A 19,437-nucleotide genomic window follows, 5' to 3' on the forward strand; every position below is an offset into this window, starting at 1 on the left:
CCAAGAGACTGACCAAGACAAGGCTCCATGGACAGCAAAATGCACCTACACCCAAACAATCCTGCTGTGCTTCGTCTGTGTGCAGCATTGCACGGGGGACCCTGTTCCCTGCACCCACCTCACATCTCTCTGTCTCTCCTTCCCACGCAGGATTTGCTTCAGCTGCTCCACAAACATCCCCTGCAACGCTGTGCAGCTGTGCTTGAGAGCCACACAGTGAGTTCAGGGGCACTCAGTGGGGTCCTGAGCAGGGAAGTGGGGCGCAGCTGTGCCTCACACTCTCTCCATCTACTCACCAAAGCCTTACCTGTGACAGCATTCCTGCTGGGCTCACTGGTGAAGTCCAGGGCCATCTTTCCAATGCTCTCCTGGCCCATTGTGATGACTCGGTGCTCCCATCTGCCAGCCCCCCTCCAGCCACCCCTCCCCACATATCCCTCCCCATTCCTGGTGGCGCAAGGGGAGAACGGGGGGCGGCCCTGGCCCCCGCGGCAATGAGCACCACAACCAGACGGAGCGGCCACATGGAACAATCGTTTTAATGGATAGGCAGAGAGAGCCCCCTCGCCGCCCGCCTGCCCGCGCCCGGGCCCCCCGCGTGCCCCCCGCCGCCGGCTGCAGGGAAGGAAAGGAAATTGAAGGAGGAAAACCAATTGCAGGAGAAGCCCCCGCTGAAATGGATGGCGAGGCAACAGGTCCTGCACCTCGGCAGGGGCCGGTTGCTTCGTCTTCTTTTTTTTTCTTATTTCTTTTGTGGTTTTCTTTTTTCTTTTTTTATATATATATATATATATATATATATATATACACACACACGCACACGCACACACACACATATACATACACACACATATATATATATATATATAAATATATAAAACTGAGCTATATAGATCTCCCTCCATCCCTCAGCTCGCTTCGTTCCACCGTGGAAAGGCCGGGGCCACGCGGCAAAAAGCGACAGAGGGGGGCCCTGGTCCCCCGTGACCCTCTGTCCCCGGTGACCCCAGGGTGGAAAGGCGAGGGGGGTCAGGGATGCGTGGACCGAGACGCTCGTCTCGTTGAGAACCGATACACACCTAACTCCATATACAGCATGCAGTAATGGCAGCGGAAGGAACCCTGCTGGGAAACCGTGGCTAGAACTCTAACAAAAAAAAAAGAATTATATATATATATATATGTATATTTATATATACTGTATATATATATCCCATAAAAAGATTTCAGTATCTCCCTCCACCTCAACGCGTGGCGAGTGTCGTCTGTGCCCTTGGCAGGAACTGTCCAGACGACCGCTTTTGGGCCGGTTTTGGGGGGTTTCAGCACAGGACTCCTCCTCCTCCTCCTCGCCGGGCTCACAAACCTCCTTGGCTGGTCGCCTCCTCGGCAAACAAACTTCTCTCCGCTTGCTCCCCCTCTCCTGGATTGTTTTTTTTTTTTTTTCCTCTTTTTCTTTTCTTTTTTTTTCCCCCTCGTTTTTTTTTTTTTTTTTTTTGCATTTCTGTTTTTTAGGAACTAAGAGTTCTAGGCTCGTATCAGAAAATACAATTAATAAAATTAACCATGACTCAGAATCCCTTATCATTCACGATGTCCGCGGATGGTACGATGAAAGCGTGGCTCGACGCCGGTCTCCTTCCTCCCTTTCCTTTCGTGGTGGTGTGGTAACTGTTGAAGATCTATATATCTATACATATATATATATATGTATGTGGAGATATATATATATATATATTTTGAAACACAAATGGCGGCACAGTCCATGAGAAGACGGGGAAATCTTGGCCAAGGAGAAAACCGGTGTGTCTGGATGGAGGGTCCCACGGGAGGGAGCAGGCGGGCAGGGGTGGTGAAGAGGACAGGGCAGGGGACAAGTGCCACACTCTGATGGCCCCGTCCATCCTCCACACTGGCCCATGGCAGAGAACGGCGAAAACAGGGGGAAAAAGTGGCAGAGGACAAAAAACCAAAATAGGGTGAAAAGAAAAAGACTCAGTCGCATTGCATCTTCAGCAGGAAGCCTTGGATTATTAATTTTTTCCCTTTCTCTCCATTCCAAATTCCCGTTGTGTGGGGTTGGTTGGTTGGTTGTTTTTTTTTTTTTGCATGTTTTTCCTCTCTCCCCCTCCCCCAGGTGGCCTGGCCGGATACTCTCTCAATTCTTATGATTATTTTCGGAAACGGTGAACACTTCTTCTTCTTCTTCTTCTTCTTCTTTTCTTCCTCCTCTCCTTTCCACTTGCACTCGCTGGCCGTGGTCGTCACCGCCACTACTCCGCGGGCCGGCTCTGGGGTCAAAAGTGGCGGGCGAGGTGGGCGAGCGGGAGGAGCAGCAGCCACGCGCAGCCGCTTCGCCGCCAGGCGCCGTTGTTCCCGTCGTGGACTGCGCCGGGGCCTGCAGGAAGGGACAGCAATGCCCACGTGGTTGGTCACAAAGTCAACAGATAGCAGAAACCATGAAATAAAGGTTAAAACTGAAAAAAAAACCCCATCACGCTATTTGGGGCCCCGGTGGTGTCGCACGTGGTGGGGTTGCTCTGTGGTGGAGCTCTCCCCGCCATCTGTGCTGTCTCAAGAACATGGGGACAGCCATCCCTGTCCCCACAAATGCTTCTGCTTGGGACAGGATCCTCTGCTGTCTCTTTTCAGCCCTAAGCCCCATCCCAAGCCTGCTCCCTGTGTATCACCACCATCCGACCTCCCTCAGCCCTTCATCCTCCTCCAAATTGATCCCAGTTTTCTATCCACACTCTTAGGGGAGATGGCAGTTTTTGTCCAGCACATTCTGCCCACCCCAGGGCGACCATCCTGTTGCCCACTAGTGTCCCATGTGAGGGATAGTAGCCACCTGCCCACCCTGCAGAGACACCACCAGCAGCACTACATTGAGTACTTGGTGTTTTGCATCTCTTCAGAGTCTCTGTGGTGCCCAGCATGGGCCCAGACTACCTCAAGGAGATGGGATGAGGAGGGTGGTGAAGAAGAGCCAAGCCCACCCATTTCTGGGGTGGAATCATTCTAATTCACAGGGTGTGAGGAGTTCAAAGCTCACTGTGGGAAAGGATGTGGAGGGTATCTTAGCCAATGGCTTTCACCAAAACACCCATTTTTTCACCAAATAGTTGGCCCAGGAGAAGACTAAGGTGGAGAAAGTCCTCAGGAAGGCATCCACACTGGTGTTCTGAGGAAGCAGGACTGACCACAAGGTCTGATTCACAGCTGCTTTTGAAATACCAGGACCTATCCCCTCACTTCAAAACCTGACTGGGGCACTGAGCATCAGTAACCATCTTTTCCCAAAATCTTTTCCCACCAGTAACACTCTCCAGCACACTCAGACACCTCACAAATCCAGGCAACAAATCCAGGTCTCACCCACTACCTCCACAGACATCTACAAGTCATCCCAAGGACTGACTACTCAATTCATCACAAATAAAGCCCCCCCAAAGTCAAGATGACACCAAGCCAGTTGGCCAGACAGTAAGATTGCACAGCAGAGAGCTGGCTGTCCTGGCCAGGAATAACACCAGGAAGGGGACCAAATGACTGTCCACCCCTATCTCATCCCATAAAAAAGGCACTAGAAGCATCCCAGAGGAGGAAGGACCTGACACAAGACCCACTCACACAGCAGCACTGGGAAAGCAGCCCAAAGACATCCCTGCTTTGCCCTGGCAATGGGAAGGGAGCGGGACACCATGGGATGGGGACAGGCATGCAGAGGGCACAGACCACCACCAGACAGGCACAGGAGGCTGGCGGGGAGGGGGCAGGATGGGAGGGCAGCAAAGAAAGCCCTAATTCATCCCTACACCAGTGAAAGCAGTGGGGTTGTGGGCCAGGAGACCCAGGTGGTGGGTGCTGCAGCTCCCACTGAGAGGAGTTTTGACAGGAGCCAGAGGGGCCCAAGGGGAACAGCAGGGGAAGCACTGGCATTGTGGGGGACCCCCAAATTACTGACCTTTCCAGGGTGTCAGAGCGGTAGTTGTCTCTTCTAAAAATTAAAGAACAAGTGAAAGTTAAGGCAAAAGGGCAATGGAAAGTGCAGGCTCGAGACACCTCCCTCAGCCTGCCCTCAACCTGGGGTGGGAAAACCAGTGGATGGGGTAGAGATGGGATCTGTTGCCCAAATCACACCCCACTGCTGTGGGGCCATGGTCCTCTCATCTTGGAGGGAGCCTGAGATGAGCTGAATATGGGACCTCAGACCTGGCAAAGCACAGGGGCTGGGATATGGGGATGCAGGGGGTTCACCTCTCCCCTGTGAGTTTGGGGCCCATCCCTCTTGCTAATCCTGCAACATCCCAAAAAAGATTTATGGCCTGACAGGCACCTCTGGGAGCAACATGGACTGTGTGATGTGTGAGAAGCAGAGGGCTGGTTTTCTCCCCAAGTCCACAGAATGATGTGGTTTCCCTGAGCACTCTATCACATCCCAGACAGCACCAAATGAGCCGCTGAATGAGGCGGCAGGTCTGGAATAACGAGTGCTACATGTTAAATAAAGCACTAGTTGACCTCCATGAAAAATTAGATTAAAAAAAGGATTAGAAGATGAACGCTACATTAGCCTCTCGCACAACCCCAAAAAGGCTCATGTCACGGTACCTGCACAGATTAAACCTCCATTTGTGGGGAAAAGCTCCAAAATAATCAGCTTCATAGAAAAGTGGCCAATCACTAAATTGTCCCCCAAAACCTCAGAAAAGAGACATTTCTCATGCACAGGTAATGCAGCCACTGAATCCGCTTCCCTCTTATCTTGCATTAAATAAATAAATATGTTGATAAATAAAGACAATTAATCCCCAGATTGATGACACTGGTTGCTTAGGGACGGGTGAGCTTGGCCCTATGATGCTTGGGGCCATCACACTGCTGACTGGGGAAGGGCTGTTCCTGGGGGTGCTGGGGAGCCCTACACCAGGAGATGGGGGACCACAGTCTCCTCAGGGAACCGTCACCCCCCAATGGAACTAATTTATTCAAGACTGAATGGATCATTCAATCAATGCAGCCTTTATGGAAATTGTGGGTGGTCAAAGGACTCTGATTTTGCTCCCTGATGGGTTTCACTCTCAGACCACAAATCTAAGGGGAGATCATAAAATAATCTTAGACTTTTGTGGGATGCTTCCCTGCCTCACACCTGACACTGCCATCACAGCATGAATCCCACAGGTGGGTTAGAACCCAAGGAACCAAGAGCTCATCAGCAGGGAGGTGTCATCTTTACTTTCAGGCTGTTCATCCAGCCTGGATCTGCAGATGCCAAACTGAAGGCCCCACTAATTAATATTTCAACCTCATAAACACATTGGAAGGCTGCAACACCACAACTAAGGATGTGTCTCAGGCTATGTTGGGCACTTGGCACAGCCACCCTATGCCTGCAGCAGAGGTGGAGCCAGGCCTGGGTGGCCAGAGGCGTTGGTATCCCTAAAACACAGGGTGTTATTGGATTGCCAGAAAGGCTGGTGAGGAAGAGAACTGAGATAGTTCCTAAGCAACGTTAATGATGGCTTAGCACAGGTGAACTTTCATCACATATGTCTTGGACTTTACTGGGGGAGCAAATGGGTCTGAGCATCCAAGATGGATGAACTCCTCTGTCACAGCTAAGGAAAACCTGGCACAGCTGCCAATACCAGTGGCAGAGGAGGATGAGCCTGTCTTGTGATGCCACCCTGACCCTACAGCTCTGGTGTGGCCCCTGGCAAAGCCCAACATCCCCTACTGACATCCTTAAACAAACTGCTCCCTTGGAATCCATCCAGCCTCTCCCCAAGACATGGACAGCACTGCCCAGGGTCTCCACATGCCTCCCACTGCCCCAGCACACCCCAGAACCCAGAACATACTGTGGGACTGCTCCCTACCCCAAGACACTTTGCATGGCCAGGACACAGACTGCCTTGAGCCATTCCTGAGAGACCTGGGGACAAGGAAGGCTCATCTGTCACTCTGCTCTGCTCTGCTCCCTCTGACTGTACAATAACAAGAGACAAGGAGATGACCAGACACAACAACCAGGTGGAAAGGAGGAGGACAGTGTGGGGGAGAGGCTGGAGGTCCCCAGTCCCCACTTCTGTATGGTTCAGCTGCAAGAACCACATGCCCCATACCCCAGCAGGGAAATATCCCCAAGCAGTGCCCAGGAATGAGATCTGTCCTCCATGTCTGGCTCCTGGAGAGCACAGCCCTGGTTTTGCTGCCACCTGAAGAGGCTTGACAAAAATGTCAATCAATCATAGCCCTTCCCATCCATGGGCAGGGTCAGAGGGATGCATTGCTCTCATCCCAGCTCCGGCATGCAGGGAAAACAAGGGACAAGGGTACAATCCTTCTCCTCCTCCCTGCCCTCCACACCTCCCCATCTCCCTTGGCACCTCCAAGAAGGATATATCTGCTTGGCAGGAGCAGAAAATGCCACCTGGAAGTGATGGAACAGGGAGCCTGTTTGTTCTCACATGGGAACAGGGCAGGATTGACACTGAGCAGCATCTCCCTTCCCACCCATCGACACAGGGGGATGCCTTCACACAGAGGCTCTCCTAGGTACTCATCAGAGCAAGAAGATGGAAACCTGCAGCCAGGCCCTAACTTTGATCCCAAACACAGTGCCAAACACCTCTGAATCATGGGAGACACTGGATCTGAACCAGGAGACAGCTTTGGAGTCTCTCCCCTTTCCCCATAACCTCTACCCCTCATGCCAGGGTCAGAAAGGATCAGCAGCAAATACACATCTCCCCTGAAAGACAAGGGAGACCCTTCCCATGTCTCTCCCATGGGTGGTGTCACTGTGGAGCCATTCCCCCTGCCTGGCTGATTCCCTCAGCCCTACTCACCATAGAGGATCATGCTGGCGTTGGTGTTCCCTAGCTGGTTGGAGGCCACGCAGGTGTAGTTGCCGTAGTCCTGCTCAGAGACGTTGAAGAAAGTCAGTCTGGAGAAGAAGGGTTTGTTCTCCACTTTCAGCCCTTTCTGTCCTTCAGCCAGTCTGGGAGAAAAGAGGAATGGGAGGTCACGGGGGTGGCATCAGGAAGGGAAGTGCCTACTGTTTTCCATGTCTGGTTATCCTCTGGTTGTGCCTGTGAGTGGGGACATAGAGCTTGGGGGAAGAGGGAGAAGGGAAGGTATTGGGAAAGGTAAGGGAGATGGATGCTGCTCTGCTGGGTCTCCAGCTGCCAGCCCTGTGCTGACCAGAGGTATCCTCACTGCTGCAGGGCCATGGGATGGTGCTGGGACTTGTCAAACACTGTGCGGAGAGAGGGATGCTCCCATGCCAGGGAAGGGAACCTGGGAAAGGCTCATTCCCACCCCACAGAAGAGCCTGGGTTCCCTCTCATGCCCTCAGTCCTCTCTGTTCTGCAGAATGCCTTTTGTGACCTTCCTCTTCTCTCACCCCTGCAATGAGTGATGCAATAGGCACCCACCACAGCAGGGAGGCTTCTCAGCCAGCACAGATGCTGAAGCATTAACCAAGTGCTTGGACTTCCCTGTACTGGTGTCCCCATCCTGCTTAGCTCCTGCAGCTCCTGCTAATTCCTCCCGGGAAGTGCTGGATTCCCATTATGATCCACGCTGGGTGCTGATCGGGCGGGCTGAGCCCGCTCCTGCCGCTGCTCCGCAGGCCCTCGTGATCTGACCTAGTTCTGAGCACAGCCTTTCATCTGCCACACAAACATCCGCAGCTTTGTGCACTCTGCTGCTCCTTTCCTCTCACACTGGGTGAGGCAGGCAGACCCAGACTCCCCTCCAGCTTCTGGAGCAGCTTTTTTGGCCAAAACATCCCTCCTTATACATGACTAGTGTGGCTTGTCCTGTGTTTGGCCACACCACGGCCCCTCTGGGCTCTCCAAGGATAATCAACACAAAAATTGGTTAAAACCACTTTGCTTGGGGTCAGAGAGAGGCAATATCTCCAGACTGGGATCTACCCTGAGCTGTGCTGCTCCACTCCTCATTCCCCAGCCATGTCCCTGTGCTGTTGCTTTGGCAGGACACAGAAGCTGCTGGTTGACCTAAAAGCAGTTTTCACCCCAAAGCAGGGCAGGCTGTCTCTGGAGCACAGCAAACCCTGTCGCTTGACTGACACCACATTTCTTTTGCTTTTCCAAGAGCTGCCTTCTGGCCAAAGCATTTAAAGACATGACAGAAGTTTCATCCACTCTTAAGTGCCTGGATTTGTGCTGCCAATATCCATTTTGGACATTATGCTTCACCCAAGCAAGGATTTACCACAACACCTTCAAACAAAGTCATGGGCAGCAATGATCCTGCCCCAATGGGGGCTGCAAGAAGTTCCTGGGAAAATTCCCCTCCACAAATTTGATGAGTTAAATATAAAGACTTTAACAGATCCTGGGTAATGTCAATTCCAGCTGTTGGAATGTCTGGATTTGCACCAGCACAAGCACAACCTGCTTCAGTATTCAAACCAGACTTGAGCCAAAGGTTATGAAGCTGCTGGCACAGGGTGCAGCCCATGTGGGGTTGGTGTCTTTCCCCCTGTTGTGCCCCCCAGGCTCTTACCTCTTGTCATCTTTGTACCACTGGAAGTCGGCGGAGGGGACAGCGGAGGCCTCGCACAGCAGAATTCCCTTCTGCCCCACTGGCACCCCGGTGCTCTTGGCATCCGAGATGTACGGAGGGTCTGCAGGGAAAGTGGAGACCTGGGGTGAACACCCAGCAGCCTCATGGATCTCTATCCCCTCCCCTTGCTCCTCAAGATCTCTTTTGTCTCCCTGCACCAAAATCATCTCTGAGCCCATGCTCAGTTTCTGCCTCTCTGGTGCTGCTGTCCAGAGGTTTTCAGGTTCATGGGGGTTCTCCTCCAAAAACAAGAGATCCCCAACTCATGGTTGTTACATGTCCAGCTAATGGAGTAACCAGAGAAGGGTTTAGGAGGGTTTTCATGTCTGTCTAAACATGAAATACAGTGTTTTCTTCCTCTCTCTCTTTTTCTCTAACAGAAAAAAAAAAAAAATAGTTCTATTTACTGCTCACTTCTCTCCTCTCCTCAGAGGTTATCAGCACAGCATCTCTCCATGGGCAGAAAACCCAGGTTGACAGAGACAGCTGGGGAGGAGGTGGTGGAAAAAAATGGAGCTTGAAAAGAAGGGGAAAATAGGGCAAAACACCACCTGCTCAGAAAAACTGCCACCGCCTGTCTCACTCTGGGGCCTTTGTGTGCCTCACTTCAAGTGCCACTCCCTTGTGGGGCAGTGTGTGACCCTGTCCAGCCCCAGCCCTGTCCCCTGATGGCCCCAGCGACTCACAGTTGACGGTGACTTTGACTCGCTGGACGACGGGCGCTGAGACGTCGTTGGAGGCGCTGCACTCGTACTCTCCCGACTGCTCCCGCGTGATCCCCGTGATCTCCAGGTACTCATCCTCGCTGATGAAGCCCACGGCTGCAGAGGCAGAGACAAGAGGGCCCTGAGTGATGGGGAGGCACAACAAACCTGTGCCCATTTGGCTGGTCACCATCTGTGAGTGTGTCACTCTGCACTAGGACACTCAGCCTCAGGTCCCAGCCCAGAATGCCTGTGGACTTGATATTTTCTGAGCTTGAGAAGAGCTAGCTCCTCTCAAGAGAAACTTTTCAACAGTTTTTTCTTTTTCCCAAAACAACCTTGTGTAAACAATATTCCTTTCCCGTAACACCAGGTATTGTTTGCAATTTCTGTTACTCAGCCAATGGGAGAGGTCTCAGCCCTATGGACCAATAATGTGACTTTTAGTGCAGCATGTTATAAAAGAACTGAATTATTGTAAATAAAACCTTCTAATTTCTACTGCCTTCTGACTAGAGTCAATCATCTTTCTTTCATGTTCCATTGCAACAAATGCCCTTGCCCCTCCATTCCAATAAAATCCATCCCAGAAAGGTTTCTGCAAACACTGGACTGCTCCAGCAGCTCTGGCCTCATTGAGAGCATCACTTTCTGGGGATAATGTCCCTTCCACAGTGGGCAAAGTGGGCAAACCTGCACCCTGCAAAATGACCTGAGCTCACCTCTGCACATCCCCCCTGCTGGGAAGTACTTCCAGGCTCGCATGAACACCCTTCTCTAATTTTTCAGCTTCAATTAATTCACAGCAAGTCTATTCCCATTAGTGGCGGTGCCAACACCTCCCTTTATGTGAAACACCTCATTCCCTGTGCCACCCCAGGCTCATTTCTGGGGGAGGCTACACTTGCCCCCCACTTCCCCATCCAGGCTGCAGTGCAGCTTCTTGTTTCACTCAAAGCCAGAAAGATGCAATCAGTGCCATTTCCTTCACTCTGGCATTTTTCAGCCCCCATTCCTTGCAGGAGCTCTCTTTATTTTGACACACTCCTGGAAGAACACAGTGCTTGGCTGGCCAGGAGCACGTTGGGGCACAAGACTCCCCATGTTCTTACCCCAAACAAGCAGCAAAAATTACTTTTTACATCCCCCAAAACAGGGACAACTTCTTCCTTTCCCGTTGTTTACATGTCCCCACTGGATCTCCTGCAGCCATGATGCTGTAATTACTGCACGGAGCATCTCTGAGCCCTGTGTCACACTTAATATTCCTATAAATTTTAAACGGTAGTCCTTGGTACATATGTGTGGCAATTGGTGTCATATTTTAATTAGGCTTGCCCTACACCATCTGAAATTAATAATAGCTCGAATTACCAGTGTAATTTATAAATTAACATTGCTGCAGCATTAGGAAATAAATTAGCTCTGGACAGCTGTTTCTGGGAGTGAGTTGCCAATGGCAGAGAGGCCAAGCACAGGTCCCTGGTCCCCAGGGGGATGCCATGAGCTGGGCCAGCCCTGGCTTCCCACCCGGATACCACTGTCTGTGCTAGTGTGACCTGATGGGCCACAGCTCGCTGCGCTTGGCCGGCCAACCGTGTGCATCCTGCTCCTAACAAATGCAAAATCCACACGTGGGAGGCTCCCAGCGGGGCACACATTGCCTGCATCCCACCAGGCTGATGCTTTTAGGGCATCACTTCCCATGCTGCAGGAATAGTGTGGTCAGACTCCACCACCCACCACAGAAAGACCCGAGCCAGCACTGATGGTGTTCCTGGAATGCCCTGGAACAGCTCGACAGAGTCAGCACCTCAGGCATCTGCCAGGATCCTGCTGCTGCAATCCCAGGTGCCACTATTGTCAACTCAAACTAGTGCAAATACGCTCAGCCGTGATGAAATCCCACATTGGCTCTCTGTCCCTGCACAAGACCTCACAGCTGCCACCTCCACACAGCATCCCCAGGACTTTGCATGTCCACTGCTCCCTGAACTGGGGACCTCATCCACGCACCTTCCCAGGCTGACCTAACTGGGAAGGCAGCCCTGTGAGCTTTGCAGAGGAGTGAAGTGAGTTTTCCTGTTGATGAATTGCTGACATCCACCAGTGTCCTCAGCCCTGTGCTGAAATTCCCACCCGAGTGGCTCGTGGTGCAAACCGCTGAGCTCATCACTACTTAGTGCAACTGAAGGGTGAGATATGAAGGCGTTACCCCAAAATCAATATCCTTTAGAGACACACAAATTACAGCCTTACATCCAGCGGCCCTGCAGCACTGCAAAAAAGAAAAGGAGAGGGGAGGAAAAAAAAAATCCTTTTTGTGGCTGACCTAGAATCGGCTTCTCTGTAGCACAGCGCTGCCTGCTGATAAAGTAACGACACAGCCGGTGGCCTTCAGATGCTCCATGCACAAATCTGACTCTGGGTTGTGCAAAGGCTCAGATAACACTGCTTCCCAACTCACCAAAGGCCCTCTCCCAAGTTCCAGAGTCAGCTCATACACAGCAAGAATTAGTTCTTGCCATAGTCAAGCCATAATTTGTGTGCCTGGTTTGATCAGGGAGCAAAGCAGCTCGAGTGCGTTTTGTTCCCCAGCAATAGACTTCATTAAAGTAACTGCAAGGGTCAGATTTCCACCTGTAAAAGCTCAGGAAATTGGGGGATGAAGGTTTCCTCTGTGCCTGAGTGGCACTGAAGTCTGAGATATGTGCATGGTAATCAGCTGATGGAGAGGCAGAGCTGGAAGTTCGGGGACTCAGGGTCTGGCATCTTGAGAATTTGGCTACAGACAAACAGAGCCTGCCCCGGACTGAGACAGGATGCTCTGGGCTGGAGCTGACTCCTGTTTCTGTCCTGTGCACAATGTGATGTAAATCATGCCCAGGTGACAATAGCATTAGGAACACCATCCCTGCAAGCGGCTCTGGCCCAAGGATGCCTCCTTAGTGCCAGCTACAGCATCAGCATGTCAAATATCTGGGTGCCATAAAGCAGGTGAAGCAGGTGACACCAGGTGACCAAGACCCCCATCCTCTCCTACACAAGTGGCTTTGCAGAAAAACCAGATCCATAAAGCTGTGGGAAAAAAACCCAATCAGATCCATAAAGCTTCACACCCTGGAAGCACCTGGAATTTGGGAATGCTCAGGGCAAGGCTTGACCAGAGCCCTGTGCAGTTCCAGGAGCTCTGCCAGACGTACCAGTCCTTCTCTGCCTGAATTGATGGTGGGAACTTTCAAGGCTGTCTCTGCTTGAGCACAATTAGGAGCTGAAATATTGCAGGAATTAATGGAGAGCTCTCTCATCTCCTCAGGAGCTAGAAAACCAGCACAGCCAGCACCCATCATTATTATTATTAATACTAATAATATAATACAGGCCAGAAATGGAATGGCCATGGACAAGGCACAAGTGTAATCCTTGCTCATCAGCCGAGGATGATGAACTAACCCAGTGTGAGCTGGGGAGATGGGAAAGCAGAGCCTGAATCCTTGTGCTCAGTGAGCAGGAGGCTGCACACAGACCACTGTGCACTATTTAGGACTTGCTCTGCAGATATCTGTTAAAAGTCTCAGGGAAGGGGAAGTTTGACCATCACAGCAGTGGAGAAGCCACAGAGGGGGGGTCCTGGTGTGGCACAGAGCACCAAGGCAAACCCAACAGATGGCCAAGCTGTGCTTGGGGTCCCACACAGCATGGATGCAGTGAGGTGTGGGCAGATGCCTCCTGCATCCATGTTCCTCCCTCCATGCCTTTCTCCTTCCCTCGCTTTCCTCGTTTTCCCATCCCGACTCATCTCCCTTCTGACTCCTCCTCTCCATTTGCTTCCATTGAGCCTCTGACAAGATAATAACTCACCAGAAAGTGAACACATGTTCCCAAATTAATTACATGCCACTGTCCCCTGGCTCACTGTTGCAGCCATGTTCAGGTCTCTAGGACACTGCTCACAGCTTTCCCTGGCTCGTGATGCCATTGAAAAGCTTCCTTGGAGCTCTTTCCTGTGTCCATACAAACTCCCTGCACCTCAGACCAAGCTGATCCAGCCCAGACACCCAGGGCTGCAAGATTTTCACCTCTAAGGCCCAAAGGCACAATCTCAACAGTGGTCCCACAACAGGATTGATCTCTGGGTGCTCCAAGTCCCACCAGTGATCCTGAAGCACTGCCCTGCCCTCTACACCGTGCTGCTGCATTTTCCGGGCACTGCTCCCACTGGCCAGGATCAGCCAAAGAAAGAGAATATTTTATGGAGATAATTTTATTAAAATGTTTACAACAATGCAGATATTGACATCTTGCTTCAATCAATAGCACAATTTATTGTCCTTCAAGGTGAACATTAAGCCAAGCTGCCCATTAGTCAATATTTACCTCCAAGGTCTATAAATCTTTATACGGGCTTCAGCGGATGTTGACAGCAGCTGATTCCAGATAAGTAAAAGTAAGAGCGTGAAACATTGCTCCTTTTGGAGGTGAAATAGTAACTAGTTAATTACAGTCCCTACAGCAATTCTCAACTATCAATTTATGGCTACTTCTGGCAATAAAAATTAACATCGCACAGACTCCCGGCTCCGAGTGACGCACTAAACCCGAGAGCCATATATTCCAAACGTCACCCCGATGCGGTGCTGATGGCCATCCTATAACAGTTTATGGTAAATAAATAAAACACACAAAAGTAATGAGAGAATTTTTGGCACCCGAGACCCACTTCACCTCTCCTTCGTGCAGCAGCGGGAGGAAAAGTGCAGGATGGGAGATTTAGTAGAATCAGAGCAGGTGGGGAAGCAGGTGGGGGAAAGAATTACCCCAAATCACCCCAAATCCCTCTCAAAGGAAGCATGACAGAGCCCCAGGTAGGTGGATAAACAAGAGGTAAGGCTGTCTCCAGTACATGCCCCAGCCAAACTGGGGGATGCACCTGCTTTGCCTCTTATTAACCACTATTACCATCTCCTGATGGCTCAATTAACACATAAGGAACAAAGTTCAGGCATTTCTGAAATTCCCTGCCCCATTTTTATTTGATCAGGTGAATGACCCCAGCTAGGGCAGCTTCTCCTCTGTGCACCTCCTCTTTTCAGGCCCCTCCTGTGCCAGCTTAAAGCTGCCATGCTCCAGTGGACAAAGATTAGGGGTAATTAACCTGTTGGAAACCATCCAGCGCAATCATTCAAAAAATGATTTTTTTTAAGATTACCCTATCGACCCAGACAAACTCCTCTCCTCTTGTGAATACTGCATCCCTTAACCACAGGCTCCAACCTATTTCCATCTGTGACCCCCCTTAGCTGAGCAATCCCTTTAGGAAGCACACCTACACGAGGTACGGGGTACAAGCCTCCTGTTCTTCATGTTCACAAGCCTTCAGAAGCAGGACCGTCACCCCAGAAACGGGCACGCAGCATATCAGAGTCTGCGTCGCGCTTACACGGGGCCAAGCCACTGTTTTTGAAGTTTCTCGATGACAAGGAAGGAAATCTCTCCTCTGACATGCTTTTCCATGTTAATTAGCATGTTTCCGTGCCCTGATGTTGTGCAAAGCCCCAGGGGATGCTGCACTCGCTGCCTGGCACTGTGCGGCGCTCAGGGATATGGGAGCTTGGCAGAAGCTGCTCCACTGCTGCACTCTGAGGTCCCTCCTCCTCAACCTCACACCCCAGGGGTGATGACCATCACCAGTTGTGCCTGGTGTCACCAAACAGAGGGAAAACATCATGTTTTCCTTACTTGGAGCCTTTCTTACACTGGATTTGGAGAACTCTCACAGTTAATTTTGCTCCTGGTCTATGGCAGCACAGGCTTTGAAGGAGAGGGATAAGTCATTCTCCCCCACTGGTATTAGTGTGCCCTCCTCCCTGGGGCTGTGGGAGCCTCTCCCTGCCTGTGGCCATGCAGTGCTGTGGCTTTTTTCCAACTCTTTGGGGCATAGGTGAGCTGAGGGTGCCTGGAGTTTTGCTCCAAGATACGATGGACACGTCCAGCCTGATTTTGTGCTGACATGAGGACAGGTCATGTCATTTCTGAAGGTCCCATCTATGGCTGCCCATGACCACAGGGTCAGGACATGGGGATTTTGACAGGCACATTCCAACACGGAGCTGTCACAAAAGCAGAAAGACACATTCTTCAACTTCTTGCTCAATGCAGAGCTAGAACTGAGACAGGACCCACATTTGTGGCTCCATTTGCTCAGTGCATCCCTGAGATCACGCTTGGGGCTCATATCTCACACAACAACTCTGATATTTAACTATTCAGTGGGCACATGCCACACATCTCACTAGTCACTGGGACAGGTGACCTGCAGAGATCTTTCAGATGCCACCACATCTGGTCACTCAGCCTCTGGTCACATATAGTCCATATATTGGCAATAACTCCAGAAACAGGGAAAGCAGAGCACTGGGGCGTGAGCAAGCTGGTCTAATGGAAGGTGACCTTGTCCATGGCAGGGTGTTGGAATGAGATTGTCTTCAAGGTCCTCCAACTCAGCCCAGTCTGAGACTCCATGCCATGCCCTTCCCTGCGGTGTTTGGGGATGCCTGCCCACTCTGCTCACCCCACCAACGCTGTGCAGAGCAGCCAAGTTGCCTGAGCCATCCATTATAGCACCATTGTGAAGAGTTTTTAGCTTAAAAGTCCTTGAAAGTTTCCCACTGTGACTCGTTAAACAAGATCTTTTTCACTTTCCCTCTATTCTCCGCTAACAATATTTATACTCATTTCTTTTATTGAAATCTATCTGCCGCCTGTTCTATTAAAGCCACCTGAGTGGCAGCTCCTATTCTCCGGGAGCCTGCAGCCCATCTATTCTCCAGACAATGAGGTACAAGCAGTCTATCTTCTATTGTGCTCCCCGGCCTTCGGCTCTCAAATCTTCCATCTCAAAAAGGCATGTCAGAGACGCCTCCATGCAAAAGATTGGAATCCCGGCTTGTGGGGGCTTCCCGGTGCTGGCCTGGCTTGCTGCCCTCCCTCTCTGGGCCAGCATCTCCAGGGAATGCTGCTGTGGCACCTGTGATCCCTCAGGGATGCATCTCCCCCGTCCCTGCCCATCCTCAGTGTGGTTTGTGGCATCACACAGCGCACGGCTTGCTGCTGCTGCTGCTGCCGGGATGTTTGCACGTCTCAGACAACTTATTTGTTACCGGGAATAAAAGAGGAGCATTAAACCTTTTGTTTGTAAGAAGTAGTTCCTTGGGAAATAAATGGATTATGGAAATTAATATTTAAAGAAACAAAACAAAACAACTCGGGGACCAACCACCCTTGAACGAGGCTCTAACTCAGGAGTAAATGAGTCGAATAAAGAATGAGCCCTTTTATTTCCTTGAGAGGGAGAGCTCAGAGGCAGCTCAAGGCTCGGCAAAGTGGCAGCCACTGTCTTCAGCCTCTCCCAGACCCTGCCCCCTCCTGGGGTGCTGGTAAGGACGCTGGACCCCCAGAAAAGGTCCAGAGGGCAGATGTCACCCTGTTAGAGCAAATTAGCCATGGCTACGGTTCACAAACAGCTTAAGTGGTGTCTGATCTGCAGCAAAGATGGGTGCAGGGCTCATTAGAAGGCTGCTGTTCTTAATGATACCCACCCATTATCACCAGCATGATGGTGAGCTGGATGCCTTTCTTCTTGGCCCTGGAAAGGTAGGGATGACCCTTGTGGTGACACTGGGAGGGGCTGACGCTCGGCAGAGGCTGTGACTGGCATGGAGCCACTTCCCACGGAGCTTTTCTGCCTCCTTGCAGAAACAAAAGCTAAAGGTACATGGAAATCAATGTCGAGGCTCCCACAGAGCCAAGCCCTCTGCAGAGAGCTTCTGAGGAGACAGCATCTCCCAGCAGCTCCGTGCTCCTGCCCGAGCACCAGCACTGCTCCTGGCACCACTGTTCCTCCCATGCTCTCCCACAGCCCAGAGCATCCAATCAGGTGCCCAACACAAAGTCCTCTCTCCTTCCTTTCCTCACTTCTCCTTCCTCCCTGTGGTTTTTTTTCCCCCCGTAGCTGCTTCCAAGGTGAGAGAGGACAGCGTTGCTGGAATGAAAGATTCTCCTGCGTGCCCTCTCCCAGCAGCGGCCCTAATTCATTTTTCATGGCCCCTTGCAGTGACAAAAGCCGCTGCTTCTCTCTTGTAAGCGTGAGCCATGCAATAAGTCAAAGCTGATGTGCATTTTCCCCCTGGGTGCCGGAGCTGTGCTTTTGATTTAATTTGTCCTGTTGTTTGGCACTCCGCCTTCGCCGGTGAGTTCCTCTGGAAAGGTGGGAAGTGGGGCCCCCATCCATGTGGAGGGGCTGCCTAACAGATGGGGTACAGTGGGTAGTGGTTAAATAATTTGTCGCAATGGTACCAAGATGCTGGAGAGCGACAGATGCTGCCGGAGAAAATCGCTCAAACACGCATCCTGTTTGTGGGAACGCTGCTCCTCCATTAAATCCTGTCGCAACTTGGCTCCTCTGGAGCTCATCCCATTCCTGGCAGCTTCCTCGCTGGCTCCAGGAGAAGCTGTGGTGCACAGGGCTTGGCGAGGAAAGCAAGAACCAAGGTTGTTCCTGCTTGTTATCTGCAGGTGCTTTGCAAAGAACCCAAAAAGATTCCACGGGAGATCCACCACATCCCTTCCCAACCACTCCCTGCAACTGCATTGCTGCGCAGGAGAAAGCATTCCCAACCCCTGCCAAACTCGGGGCACCCTGCTTTCCTCTGGATTTGTGTGAAAAAGAGCTGCTGGCAGCCAGGACCGAAGGGTACCTCCGGCTGGAAATTTAAACCCCAAGGCTTTCTCCACAGGACAAGCTCTTAAGAAGCAATTGCAATGCAAAGCCGCATTAGGGAAATATCCCTCAGATGGGAAGCAAGTGGCATAATGGCATTAGACTGAAAAAATAAGCATCAAGTGCCGGCTAAATCCATCCCCAGTGCTGGCAAGAAGTCATGGGGATCTGGGAAACTTTCCCTTCTCCACGCATATCCCTGCAGGCAGCTTGTGGCAAGCCCAGACTCTGTTGCTGCCACAACTTTCCTGCAAATGGGGGATATTTCCCATCCCTCTTTTTCCCCTGGGACCCCCTGAGCACTCTTCACCCCCCAGAGCCATCTGAATCATGGCAGGGTGAGACTGGCTGTCGCCTCTCCATCATCTTTATCCCGTCTTTATTTTTTCAGACACGCTATTTTCCAGCCCAGTGGCCTTGCTCTGTCCCTCGTGTTTTATGGCACTGATGTCTCCATTTCTGCAGGATCACTTGCAATATTGTGGCTTATTGAGAGAAGCCAGGGAAATGCAGGGGTGATGAGCTGGATGGGTTTGGGGCTCTGGGGGGATGGTGAAGATGCCCTGGGCCTGGGGAGGGGGAATGGGGTGGTTGTGACAGGAATTTCAGGGATGTGTGAAGCTGGGTGACTGAGACTTTGGGACAGGAGACTGGGCTGAGCTCCATTTCTTGAGCCCATCATCCCCTCCTCAGGCCTCTGTGTAGGTATTGGCCCTGCTGCAGGAGCTGGGAGGGCAGTGAGAGGCATTGCTCTGCAAGGGAAAAGCCATTTTAAATAACAGCAGTGTGTCACAGGAAGGGGAAAAACCCACGGGCTACAGCATTGCTCTGGCTTTAAATTATACAGTAGGAGAATAAAAATAAAAGAGAGGAAGACAGAGAGAGAGGCCAGGAGGAAAAAGAATTGCCATTGTTTTACCAAGCAGATGGGAAAGTTCAGGGGATCAGAAAAAGACTATTATTATCTTGACTCGACCGAGAGAAGATGGAAAAGGAAGAGGCATTTTTTTCCCCTGCAGTGAGGAATGCTGTGGGTGAAGCAATTTCAGCAAAGAGTCAGAAGAAAACGGTGCCATGGGCTCAGGGCACTGCCCAAGTTACCCCCTCAGCCTGGCCATGCCACCGCGATTTGCCTTTTTGTCCCCTTTCCCAGCAGTGACATCACATCCCCTGCTACTATTGCAGACTGGGGAGGGGTAACCAGGGCACACATCCCTCACCACCTCCAGCTGCAGTAACGTGCCAGATGTGCTGCCAGATGTGCCCACTGCCAGTGGCGCTGCAGCTGTGGGCACCCCTCCATGGCACTGCTGGTCCCACCACCTTCCCAGCCTCAGGACATTACCACCT

The 19,437-nt window shown here is 51.4% G+C and overlaps 1 protein-coding gene across 5 annotated transcripts in view; it reads right to left on the reverse strand.

Moving 5' to 3' along the window:
- Nucleotides 1-334: 334 nt before the first annotated feature.
- LOC310919047 (protein CEPU-1) overlaps nucleotides 335-19,437 on the reverse strand; it is a 365,748-nt gene continuing 346,645 nt past the window's right edge. For 4 of the 5 annotated variants that reach the window (XM_083878178.1, XM_083878180.1, XM_083878181.1 and 1 more), the window contains 5 exons: nucleotides 9,291-9,425; nucleotides 8,545-8,665; nucleotides 6,858-7,009; nucleotides 3,968-4,000; nucleotides 335-2,398 (listed from right to left, as the gene is read on the reverse strand). In XM_083878178.1, coding sequence (XP_083734304.1) covers nucleotides 2,298-2,398; nucleotides 3,968-4,000; nucleotides 6,858-7,009; nucleotides 8,545-8,665; nucleotides 9,291-9,425 — 542 coding nt within the window. In that variant the 3' untranslated portion in view covers nucleotides 335-2,297. The remainder of the gene's footprint in view (nucleotides 2,399-3,967; nucleotides 4,001-6,857; nucleotides 7,010-8,544; nucleotides 8,666-9,290; nucleotides 9,426-19,437) is intronic. The other variant, XM_083878179.1, reaches the window with a different exon arrangement.

Source organism: Zosterops lateralis (genome assembly GCF_965231275.1).
Source record: "Zosterops lateralis genome assembly, chromosome: 25".
Lineage (NCBI taxonomy): Eukaryota > Metazoa > Chordata > Aves > Passeriformes > Zosteropidae > Zosterops > Zosterops lateralis.